We start from the raw sequence: 13,143 nt of genomic DNA, 5'->3' as shown, positions 1-13,143 counted from the left end.
AGAATGGAAAATCATGACAGGCGCTGGGCAGACAGGCCTCTCTGAGTAGGAGGGATTCCATGAGGAGAGCCATGGCAGGGCTGGTCCTGAAGGTAGCTTCGGGGAGCCTGTGACAGCTGGGCCATCACAGGGCTGAGAGCTTGTCTGTGAGGATCAAATGACAGAATATATGCACGAAGACCCTCCGCAAGCTGGGAAGAGTTGGTCAATGGTATTACCATGTAAGAATTGGAAGGGAAAGGATCCCAAGTTGCTCAAAGCCACTGACGCATCTTTGCAATCCTAAGGTCTAATGATGCTTTGTCTGTACATGTGAAAAAGAAGTAGCCCTTGTAAATTCGTCAGGGCCCTGGGTTGTAAATGACAGAAAACCAACTCAACCAGCTTGGACCAAACAGAGCCCCGTGGGAAGGTTCGCAGACCCACGGGAAGAGCAGGGGCACACACATGAATGCCATTTCTCGCCCAGATTTCTGCTCCTCTTCCATTCTGAGACCAGGCTAATGGAGACCCAGCCGGGTCACTCCCACCCCACACACTCCTCAGCCCCCTCTGCCCCTCATCCCCGACTGGGAGATCCCAGGGAGGAACTCATGCCCATCTTAAGGTTCCAGTACACAGGTGCCTCGGGGGAGAAGTTATGAACATGAGTAGAACGTGGCCGTGGGAGGGAGGCACTGTGAGGTACAGCCACGGCCTGGGAAGGTTCCTGGGGTCTGAGGAGGACAGGCTGACAAGCACCAGTCTCCTCTCAGACCCTGAGTCAGACCTCGGTGAGACCCCCTCCTCTGGCCACCTCTGTGAACACATCGTGCTGGTGGCAATGCCGGTTAGGTGACTGTCTAGATCTGGGCCTCTGGAGGAAGTATTACAGAGCGAGAAGATAGACACTTGGTCTTGAGTCTTGACAACAAGCACCTTCTTTGTCATCTCTTCTTTTAGAAATGAACTTGACCTGAACCAAAAATGTCTGGCGGTTCTATTCTGCTGCCTTCTTCATCATTTTTTGGGAGGGGGACAGACTTCCTTCAACAACTTGGGGCCTCAGACATGGAAGCCACAGAAGAGGCATTCCCCAGGTGAAGAGCCATCATCTGTAACCTCAAATAACATGAAACTATCCCGGTGCTGGCAGGCACGAGGCTGGATCCAATGGGCTCCTTTTGTTCGTCCGTTCACTCTCCTCACCCCAAGTTCCAGCACCACCATGCACAGCTCAGAAGCAGAGGGGAGACTCGAAGTTGTAAAAGATAAATTTCAAACAGATACAACAGAGGTGACCCTGGACCACATAGGTAAGGTAAGACTCCTTCCCAAACATGTCTCCCCAGATAGCACTGAAGCTGAGGAGGTGCCCCCGCCCCCTGCCCTGGGGAAGGGGGCCAGGCTGCAGGGTCCTGGAGGCTGGCAGGCTTTCTGGGCCCGATTTCCTGCGGTGGCCTGGGGCCTGAGCCCCCTACCAGGCAGTGTGCCCTGCTGAGCTCTGGGGCCCATAATCTCTTGATTGCTTGCAGCTCTGCAAGAAGATATCAAAGCCAGGAAGAAATGGTTTGAAGCCAAACAGAGGGGTGAGAGAGCAGGAAAGGCTGATTGGGGGTGGAGGGAGTCTGGAGGGGATGGGTGGGGAGGGCCTGAGGGTGGGGAGGGTTAGGCCAAGGGAGAAGAGAAATCAGAATTAAATGAAAACAGTGTCTGTAGCTGGGCCCCTTTCAGTAAAGTCCTGCCATGCATGCATTAACCCTCCATCGATGAAAACAAAATCCAGGGACCTGGGGCTGGCCTGCTGGGGCACATAAAGCTTAGGGGATATAATATCTTCCAGGTGGGTGTGCCCAGAAGCACACAAAGGTGCTTGACAGGTCGTTTAAAACTGACTGTCAAGGTCAAAACAACACCACCTGCGGGTACAACTAAAATGTCTTCATCCATCCCCTCCTCTGGGTTCTCTGTTGTTGTTTGTTTTAAACCAAAGCACAGTTTGAGTGGCAGACAAGCCTGACAACTGTTCAAACATATGTACGTGCAACTTATTAGCTTGCAAATGGAGGTATCTGGAGGCTAAAAACAAGGGGTGGGGGAACAAGTTAGCTGCCATCTCAGAGGGGGTGAGGGGAGGGGGGTCTCAGTTGTAAATGGCTGGGCTGGAGGATGAAGGCCTTTATCCACGGAGCGTGCTCCTGATGCGGTATTTGGAAACGCTGTTTTGCACTGACGGTGCGCTGAGCAGAGGCGGTTATTATGAAAGAAAGGGGCCCTTGCCCTTGAGATCTGTTTATTTTGCAATTAACCAGGACTAAGAGAGGCCCCTTCTGAACCTTCTGCTTGCGGGCCTAAAATTTAAACGCCCACTGCTGCCTAGGTGCCCAAGGAGTACAAGAAAATCCCAAGCTTATGACTAACTAGCTCTTACATCAAAAAGAAAATATATGTGTATGTAAATTGCTAAATGAAATTGAATCACCTCCACTCCTGTTCAGCATAAAAACTCAGCATAAAAACCTAATTAAATCAATGAAGTTTAGGGCTCTAAGACACTCTGCAGGCGATTCTAAATCGGCCCCTTCCTTTTTCCTGGGATCCTGGCCTGTCACTGGGTTCAGCTCCTCCAGAACACCCCTTCCTTTCGAGTAACAGACAAGCAGGGAGCCTGACCACGGAGCATCCCTGCTATCCTCTTTCCTCAGTCTGACATTCTCACCTGAGAGAAGATGGCAGGGTGTGGAGTCTCAGGGCTTCCCAGGAGAATTTAACCTGTCCAGAGATGCCTGCCAACCCTGCACAGTCTCCAGTGCACACACTGCTCTCTAACACCTGAGCAGAATCACCTGTGTGGACGTGTTAAATTTGCTGATGGCAAGATCCCACTGCAAACCCACCGAATCTGAGTCTCCGTGGTGGGACCCAGGTTCTAGGGATGCCAGGGCTCTAGCCAACCCACTAGATGCAAGGAGAAATAGAAACTCCTTAAAATTTTTCTCATCCTATCTCATTTCCATTTTTGTGTGCATTTTAAAGTGTGCCCAAGTATATTAACGCTGTATGAAATGTATATAACTTATAAACACCTGTAAATTCCTCGTGCGGGTGACAGTTCAAAAAGAGATGTAGAATCAGAAAAGTGTAGGGCCTCCTGCACTAAACTGTGAGCCCATCTTCCTCACTGCGATAAAGCAAGGCTCTCACCAGTGCCTGACACATGGCAGGTCCTCAACTGACACTGACACTGACACAATGAAAGGTGGATTCCACAGCCAGCTGTACAGTGGGCTCCAAGATATTTTGGAATAGAATCCCTTCTCAAAGTTCTGTTTTGAGGAGGTTTTTTTGAGACCATAAGAGGAATGTACACTGTAAAGGAGAATCCCTGGGCACATAAGGAGGGATACTGCACCTTCTGGCCCATCTTCAGTAGGCACATATACACCAGGATATTAAATCAGGATAATAGGATATTAAAGGCTTTCTTAGAAGTCCTCCAGCAAAGACTCCATTTTAACTCTGTTTAATCCATTCATTTCCTGAATTAATTACGCCACAGTTCCTTTTCCCACATTATTAACATGCCACAAAACTAGTCTTCCTTGGAACCTACTGTAGAAAACCCTAATTTAGACTAAAGGTCTCCTACTTCCTTGCAGCCACAGAATCACCAGCATTCATCATACCTGTCCATTGATATGCATCTACTGAATGAATTCTTGGCTTTGCCCATCCAGGCCTTTCCACCTGCCAGCTTTCAATAGGATGTTCAGAAATTGCACATGTGTGATAAAAGCCAGGAACTGCAGCTGGCTCATTCTCAAAGCAGGTTCTCAGGGTCTCTTCTTGGAGTGGACCAACTCAAATATGAGGATCTGCCAACCACAGTCCCCACAACTCAGCAAGCTGGCCTCTAAGGAATAAAGGCCCAGTGATGGGCCCCCAGGATCACAAGAGCACCCCCTCTTCTTTGCCCATCCCAAATCCTGGCTGAGGAGCCCAAGTATCATTCACACTTTCCTGAAATGGAATTCTAAGTTTTCCATTTTCTGGTGAGAAGGGGAGGTGGTTATTTTCAGCAAGCTAACTGGGAAAGTGAAGGGCAGATCTGGCATTCTGTCTTCCCGGAACAATGTCTAGACTTTCTGAGGAGTCACCTCTATAAATAGCATGGTTAGTTAACTAAGAAATATAACATGCTCTACTGTGAGCTCCACTCGGGTTAAATCAGGGTGAACTTTTGCATTGTACCTGCAAGTCCCACAAAGCAATCAATTTCTTAAAAAGTAATCCATTTTCGAAAGGATCACATCTTTGGCCTTTTAAAGTGAATACTACTTTTTATAAAAGGTAGCTAGCACACTCTTCCAGTTACATTTCAGTGGTGGGGTAAAGTGACAATCACCCACTTTATGCACACAGGCCTCTGTGGCTCAGATGTCGGGGGGTTGCAGGTGCATATTGGCTGTAATACAACAGAGGCAATGTTCCCACCGAGCAGAGCTATTCATGCATTGTGCCTTGCTTGAGGACTGTTTCCAGAGTTGGTGTTTTCCCCCAAAGGAGTCTACTCCATGCCCACATACATATACAATACAGTCCAGAAGCTGGTAGCATTTGCTCACTCTGTGTAGTGGTCTGAGGAGTGAGAACCCACAAGGTTGGGAACATTCCAACTCAGGCAACTTTGCGCACTGAATTCCATTGTTCTTTTTCAGCCAGGGAGTGTATGTTCTATTTAGTAATGACGCTTCTGTGGAGAAATAAGTGGGAGGGGGAAAAAATAAAAGCCTTTTCTTTGCAGTGGAAAAATGGAAAGGTAGTGCCGACTGGCCATCTCAGGCTCAAGGGCTGGAAGAGATTAGGGGCCTATGGAGAGAAGAAGATTACAAATGTAGGCAGAGGGATGATTGCTTCAGGAAGGCCTTTCAAAGGCCTGACAACTTCTCTTGAAGGACGGCCCCAGCAGTGTTCTGTGAAGGTAGGACTGTCAGTCTATGTGTGTGGAGAACAGTTCAAAGAAAACAAAACACTTAAGCCTAATCTTTCAGAGGGTGAGGAATCGTGGCGTAATGATGATAAAATGCTACTTCTGGGTCTGACAAGCCGCACAGCTGTTTGATGGCAAGAAGAAGATTCTGGCTAAGCCAAAAGCTGTGAGTTCACTCTGCTGTTGTTCCAACAGAAGAGAGAGAGAGAGAGAGCCTGGCCCCAACTTACTCATGTGATCCAGGAATCTGCCTGGTTACCCAGACTCTGTGGCTGCCTCAAAATGGGCCCACGGTGAAAGCTGAGCTTCAGGTAGACTCCATGACACTAGGATTCCCAGGGAGAGACCCTGAAGCAAATACATACACCTCAGAGAGGGTTCCAGAAAACACTTGCCTAAGTCTGAACCCCAGACTCTGACAGCCATGCCGTGATGAGGCCGTTTTACTTCTCTCTCTGATGTGCTGGCTTTAAGTGACTTGGAGGCATCATAGATCCTCCTGCACCTGCGCCGTGAAGAATGGAGACACATACACCTTCTCACTACCTGCCCCACTCAGTATAAACTCGTACTGTCAAAACTAACCAAATAATCACGGCCAAGGGCTTTCAAGGTCTCAGAAGAATGTGACTGTAGGAATACCAGTTTCTATTTCAAGAAAGAAAAACAGAAGAACTAGAACATGTTAGACCCTTCTCTGTAAGACAGTATGGAAAAGAAGTCAGATAATTTTCTCAAGAAGAAAAATGGAGATCAAAAACGAAATGGAGGAATGAACACAAAGGAAGCCACAAAGGGGACACTTGTGAGCTAAGCCTCCTTGCGTGGGACCTCACCACTCACCCACATGTTGCTTGTTCATCACTATGGCAAGGGCTGGCGTGCCAGTAAACACAGGATTAAAGTCTTTCAGGAAAAAGAGAAGGATGGTTCGAGCTGCTTTCTATCATTCACACCCACCTACTTGAAAAAACACAGAAGCGTTATGCTGGAAAACACGGGAATGAAATGCCCCTTCAAGACATTTTTAAAACCAATCCACTCAGAAAGAAATTTGAGAATTTGAGAGTTTGGGAAACAAACAGCAACAACAAAGAAACAAAACCCACACACAGACCCCCCAAATCCTCAGCACATCAGAGAGAGGGGAAGAGCTGGCAGCCTTGGTGAACAGAAAGGTGCCCTCATTTACGGCTCAAATCAGATTCCTGAATGGAAGAATCACTACAGTTGCATCCTGCATTGAAACCATGGGGTCACATCCCCTAAAATTTAAAGGGCTATTTAAAAATATGGCGGTTTCGGTTTGGGGGGAGGGGGTGAAAAAATTCAAGTAGAAGCCAACAAAGAACAAGCAAAGAAAAATTCCCAAAGCTGTGAAACCTTGCTACTTAAGATAATGACAGAAATTTATGACTGCTTCCTTCCCCGGCAAAAAGGAGCACAATTAGAAGGCTGAAAACAACAGGCCCTTTGTACCAGCATGTTATGTTTTGCTTATTCTATTACACACTGGCTGGGAGATAAGAATAAACAGGACAACACCCTGTCTAACCCCAGGAGGAGGGGGCGGAGGGAAAGCTGGTGACGTTCATTCTTGGGCATGTATGTGCACACCATTCATTCCCAAATTGAGGTACTTGAGAAAATTGTGCCTGCAATAGTCAGGAACTAGTATAAGCACCCAGAAGCCTTTTATTGCACAATCGCATCTTTTAGGATAAGCCATGTATAATAGGGAGCTTTATAGTTTTTCTCTGCTGTGAAGTGCACTGAAGATATTTAAGTAATTAGTGATTATTTCTCTATGCTTTTTATCGATCCTATTTTTGTTCAGTCTTTGAAAAACTTAAAAATTAGGATGAGTAGGGGCACCTGAGTGGCTCAGTTGGTTAAGTGTCCTACTCTTGGTTTCGGCTTGGGTCATGATCTCATGGGTTCGTGGGATCGAGCCCTGTGTCAGGCTCTGTGCCAAGTTTGGAGCTTGCTTGGGATTTCCTCTCCCTCCCTCTCTCTCTGCCTCTCCCCCTCAAAGTAAGTAAGTAAGTAAATAAATAAATAAATAAATAAATAAATAAATAAAATTAGGATGAGAGCATATAAACACAGCCTCCTTCCCTGGATCCAATGTGTCAAAAAAGCTTGGAAGGAATCAATCAGCCACTGGGAAAGGCCATGTGGTGGCCTGAGACTGTGTTCTCTCTTCTCCACAAGAGGACAGTTGCCAGTCCTTGCTCCAGGTGTTCTGATGCCCCGCGATGGAGAATTCTGCTCAAGGACAGCAAATGCTAAGCCAAGTCAGGTTCTAACTAGCCAATCACAAGATGGTATGGCACTTTTGGTCCTCACAAAACGGAGAAAAGATCTGACTTCTCTTGCAGCTCTCTCCCCATAACACCTCACTGCCTGGAACCATCAATCCCCACTCAATCTCTGCCATTTCTTGGTCGCTCTTCCTAGTGCTCCTCATGAGGGTGTGCAGGTGGCTCGGTGACCCAAGCACTGAAGGACCATGGAATCTCCTGGCACCCAAAATGAGTTTATGGAAGGAACTAAGAGAAGCCATTCTAAAAGCTCACTGCTCTCTTTCTGCCCCTCCAGCCCATTTCAGTGGTTCTCATCTCGGGGCCTTTGGACCTGCACTACCTCAGCCTGGGTTGCTTTTCCACCAGACCGTCACAGGCTGGCTCCTTTCTGTTCTTCTGTCTCATAGCAAACGTCACTCTTTAAAGAAGCCTTTGCCTCCCCACCCTAACAATCACCCTGTCACTTACTTGGTTTTCATTCTTCATAGCACACATCTTAGTTTCTTGTTTGTAAGTATACGATTTTCTCCCCTGACCAGCATGTAAGTTCTGAAATGACAGAGATCTCATCAATCTTGTTCACCCCCATAGACTCAGCATCTTAAATCCTACCTGTCACACAGTATGTGCTTAATAGAAATTTACTGAAAGGATGAATAGATAAATAAATAGGCAAACAATGGTCAGACAAACAAGACAATCTGCTATGAAACCAGCGGAAAAACAAGTCAAAGCAGAATTGTCACCTAATGTCAACCACAATGCCACTGTATTTTTTTTCAATTTTCCAAGCGGAACCAGGGGTGAAGCTACATGCAAATAGTAGATCTGAGAAGGAGACTCACGGAAAACACAGCTTTTTTTTTTTTTTTCCAGTGCTCTAAACACAAAACCGCTCTGAAATGATGGCAGAAGATTCTTGAAATTCAAATAGAGGAGGAAAAAAAAGAATGTATTTGGATGTCAGCAAGGTAGTTCTGCCAACCTAATTATGCCCCGTGACATGTAATTGTGAACCGCTGAAAGACAAATGGCAAAGCAAAGCATTTATTATAAACACACACAGAGGTAAGACTGAGGTGTTAATTTTTAAGCAACTGTCATCAATCTGGTTCCAGGATATTATTCCATTAACATTATTATTATTATAACAAAGAATGTAAGCACGATGATGAGTTCCTTTCATGTATTTCTCAATACCTGGGAAACGAGGCTTACTCGTCAATCTCTAGCTGAGACACCTGAGAAAAACATGAGGACACAATGAAAATGGCAGAACACTAATTATACCCACACAAAGAGAGTGGATCTATACATTGGAGATTCACTTAAAATGCATTCACGTCTTTGGCTAGACACCCTATTACTCAATCCAAGAAAGGTATACTCCTTATATGGCAGATTCAACCTCTGTGGAAGGCACAAGCAAAATGAAACAAACAGAAAGCGTACATGCACCAAGTGAGAAAATTAAGGGAATGGAACTAGTCAGTAGTGTCTCAGGGGCAAACCGGTGATTCTTCTCAGAATCAGAAGAGAATGAAAGCATCTCTCCCCGGAACAGTGACTGAGAAAAGGAGGTTGATAAGTAATGGCTCCTATTATATTAAAGGTGACCCAAAAAATGAGGTGCAGTTTTTTCTTTTTAATTTTTGTTTTAATGTTTATTTATTTTTGAGAGAGACAGAGACAGAATGCGGGTGGGTTAGGGTCAGAGAGAGAGGGAGGCACAGAATCCGAAGCAGGCTCCAGGCTCTGGGCTGTCAGCACAGACCCTGACGTGGGGCTTGAACCCACAGGCCATGAGATCATGACCTGAGCTGAAGTTGGACGCTCAACTGACTGAGCCACCCAGGTGCCCCTCTGAGGTGCAGTTTTGATAGATGTTCTAGTTACTGCTATGTTTGAAAAGCCCGCCAAATTCTAAAACACTGTGTAAGTGTCGTTTGCCTTCTTATAAATTGATTTGTCATTATCATATGTTCAAAGTATCATATTATACAAGTGTGTTTCTCCCTACTTTACTGAAATATCAGAATCAGGCTCCAAACAGACTCAGAGAGGAGAGTTTTAAGATTTTTCCATACAAACTACGATATGTAATATTTGAAATACAGTAGAATCTTTATGGATATCATCCAAAATTTTTGAAAACTCTTGAAAACGGTTACCAACAATTTACCCATTTTAGTTCATGTGGGAATGTTTAATGCCATTCACCAAAAAAGAATACTACAATGGTAAAAAATGGTATTCATTATGATTAAGACCTAATCACTCGAGAAGTCCAGAGGTATGGAATTTATGATCTTGCTTACATGTTTATAAATGTGGACTCGGCAAAGAACCATTTAATCTACCAAGAAATCCTTTGATCTCTAGAGCATTGCAATTAACAGGACAATGGCAAGTTTCAGTGCAGAGGTCTTTTTGGATGGCTCCTACTACACTTGGGATTTCTCTGTTCCTGTTTAGGGTACAGGGTTGACCTACAAGACTGTCATTTTTTGTTCCAGCTTTGCTTTTACAGAGCCCCAAGCAAAGCCCTGACCATAAATAAGGCAGCAGGGCCCCCGGAGCCAGCTGAGTCATAAACCCCACTCACTCGCATGTGGCTCAAGGTGTTGGGATCCCGCGAGAGTCAAGCCAAGCAAGTGGAATCAATTTAGGCCAGAGTTAGGAAAAACAGAGTGCTCCCCCCACCCCTGGCTGGCAGTGGAAGATACACAATCCCCCCTCCACAGCTCAAATATGGGGAACCGTAACTAAGCCCAGGAAAACATCTAGACCAGGGCAGACTACTTCCACAGTCTAAAGGGGAAGAAAAAAATGGGGGGAAAATGATATTTGACAACCAACCACAAAATTTTAAATGTACGGGTCTCCTGTTTTTAAAGCATAAAAACGGTCTTGTTGCTGCTGAGTTATAACCATCACATTTTCTGACATTTGTGCCCAGTACCATTTGGCCTTAGGGTTCTTAGGCTTATTACTTTCAAAATACAGAGCAAAGCATGTTTAAGTCACTTTAAATATCTCAAAGAGCAGCAAACCCACTGCCTACCTGCTTGGGCACGCAAACTCGAAAAGAGAGGCTTTCCAGAATGGCCTGCAGGTCAACAAATTCTGGTTTTGGCAGACTGCTGTCAGGAAGGAGCTACAGAAAATGAGGTCCTCTGTACGAAAAATACTCTGCCTTTGGTTCCCTCACGTCAGAACTTGGAACTGTTAGCAAACATGCCCTGAAAAGCTACAACTCTCATAAAGTGCTAAAAACTCCCAAATAAATAGAGCCCCTCAAAACTAGGTACAAATGAGAAACATTTAATGAACAACCCTTTCTTCGCCAATAATTCTGCTTAAATTAAGTCCAGCAGACTCTTCAAAGGGACCAAAGAATCCCCCTTGTTAAGACAAATTCTATATATAGACATCCAAAACAATATTGATGCACATAACCAAATATATATAATTATCCTAGTTTCTATGTTCTCATTATCTTCATAAATACAGGATAAAAATCAGCCAAAATGACTTTCTCAGACCTCCTCAAGGATTAAGACTAGCCAGCCAGCTTTAAAAAGTATACGTATGTAGTAAAGATCAAAAGCAAATGTTCTGGTCAGTTCTTTTCTACTCATGGGTCTTACTAAGAATGTATGCAGTTTTCAGGGAAAACACCACAAATGACAGCTGTTCAAAAGCATGGAAATTAATTGGCAGCAGGAATTTCCTTGACTAATAGGGAAAAACTTAAAGTCACATGTTTTGATGAGCTTATTTTTCCTATCTTCAGTCAAGCATATTCACTGTTAATGATTAAGATTTTCACACAGAAATATAACCAAGTGAAATCCTGAGTATGTAACAAGTAAAATGCTGAGTGGAACACAGGTACCTATTATTGAAGGAACAATAGCATTAACGAATGGGTTTTAGGTGTCAATAATATATAGGGAAAGGTTCACCTTGCAGGCCTGGATTATCCACGAGAACTAAAGTGAGAAAACAGTAAGAATAATGCATTTATTACATTAAAAAATATTAGCAAGACAAGTGACCCCCCCCCCCCCCACTGTCCCACCCCCTGGTAAGCCATCTGCTTTGAGCTGTTTTTCCAGCAGTGGTGATGGATTTACACTGATCCATCCACAGTCTCTCTGACACAGGGGCTCTCAAGTCGTTGCCCTTATGACCAATGGCAAGAATGGATGAGACAGCTGGTCAGGATTAGGAGAGCAGCCTGTGGCCCAGGAACTAAGTCGTGTTCCTCTGCCCAGAGTTGTGACCTTGGGCCCATTAGCATTATGCTCTCACCACAAGCCAACCAGTCACTCATCAGCCACGATCCAACATACATCACTCTGGGGGCACAATGTGTTTTCAATCCAAGCAACAATGTGAGCTTGTTATTTTCAGAGCAGCTGATTGAGCCCACGACACCCAAAGGCTCCCGCATGGTGGAGGCTACACACAAACTGTCCCTCGAGGCAGCAATGAGATGTCCAAGCATGAGCAACTGTGGCCCTTCCATCCTAATGGAGCCCTGACAGAGCCCAGGGAAAGCAAGAAATAGTCAAAGGATGTCCAAAGCATGTTATCCAAGTGCCACAATAGAACAACGTACCTGGCCATCCCCAGACTCGGAAAATTGCCGGGGACGATGAGTATGTCCAGCCTGGAGAATGGGTGTGTTCCCAGGACACGGTGTGCTGCTGAGAGGCAAGGAGGGACCAGTTGCAGAAGGGTCTCTTGGCAGGCACCCTTGAGGCACAGTGGGGCAAAGACCCGATGAGGAATAATTTCCTGGGTGGTGGCAGAAGGATTCTGGAAGCGGCAGGGGTATTCCACGTGACCACAAATGCCAACATACCTGGGAACAACACGAAATAAATAGATGCACTTTATGGTAAATCAGGTTTATTCTTGCCATGGAGGTGGGGAACTCTCACAGACATGCACAACTTCTAAGAGACGGCAGTTCAGATGGGCTCACGATCAAGACAGTTCAATGGAATTCTTGGCTTGTCTGTTCTCTGCAGCAGTGAAAAACTATAGGTCAAAATACTTATTGATGTGCTGAATTGACCGAGTAGCTTCAATCTAAACTAAGTGAAAGTAGATTTTCCTACTTATTTTAGAGTAAACAAGGAAAACCTCCCAAGCCTCAAAACAACAAAACAACCCCCTCCCGAAAATAAAAAGCAAAATTTCTGCCCCTCAGAAATGTGCTTTTCAAGTATCACCATGGAAAAAAATCTCCAAATCAGAAACAGTTCATAACTTAGAAAGGCAAGGATGGTGCAAAGCCAAATTAAAGATCCCATTCTAGAATTTCCTAGAATAAAAAATGAACCAAATGACAGAACAGGTTTCGACTTTCCAAAAGAACCCAGTCCATTTTACTAAAAAAGTAATCCAGATGCTCATGTTAAAAGCCATCAGAAGTTGTGCTCTTATGGAATACAGAGACACTTTTTTATTTTCCCCAATCCACTTTTGATACAAATTGAACAGAATCAACCTTTTAAGGAAACAGATCAGAGCTCAGCCTGTACCATCTGATCGCTGCCAGTTATTCTGTCAAAGGTGGAGCTGAAAAAGAATTCCTAGAACTTGACTCACAGGCCTCGAGAGAACTCATCTACCCAAAGAAACCCACATCAAAGGGAACTCTATTTTTTTGCCTGTTAGCACGTCCTTTATTCAAACACAATGGAAAACCCCTCTAATTTTAATTTACAAATTATAATTTTACCTATGGGTGCTTGTTGGATTCACAGTGAATAATGAAAAACCTTAAAATGCTGGCATGTCCCAATAGGGGCAGGCCACAACAATAATTCCTCTCCAAGTTTCTGAAGTGGC

At 44.9% G+C, this 13,143-nt stretch overlaps 1 protein-coding gene across 15 annotated transcripts in view; it reads right to left on the bottom strand.

The window, feature by feature from the left end:
* The window catches only part of LOC123593803 (aminopeptidase O (putative)), a 344,225-nt gene that overhangs the window by 252,259 nt on the left and 78,823 nt on the right, over positions 1-13,143 (bottom strand). For all 15 annotated transcript variants that reach the window (XR_006710542.1, XR_006710538.1, XR_006710539.1 and 12 more), the window contains exon 5: positions 11,903-12,148. Coding sequence is in view for 9 of the 15 variants with exons in the window: in XM_045470318.1 (XP_045326274.1) it covers positions 11,903-12,148 (246 nt within the window). In the remaining 6 variants the exon portion in view is untranslated. The remainder of the gene's footprint in view (positions 1-11,902; positions 12,149-13,143) is intronic.

This window comes from Leopardus geoffroyi, chromosome D4 (assembly GCF_018350155.1).
Source record: "Leopardus geoffroyi isolate Oge1 chromosome D4, O.geoffroyi_Oge1_pat1.0, whole genome shotgun sequence".
Taxonomy (NCBI): Eukaryota; Metazoa; Chordata; class Mammalia; order Carnivora; family Felidae; genus Leopardus; species Leopardus geoffroyi.
Note: the sequence above shows the minus strand (reverse complement) of the source record. Positions and strands in the feature narration are given on the sequence as shown.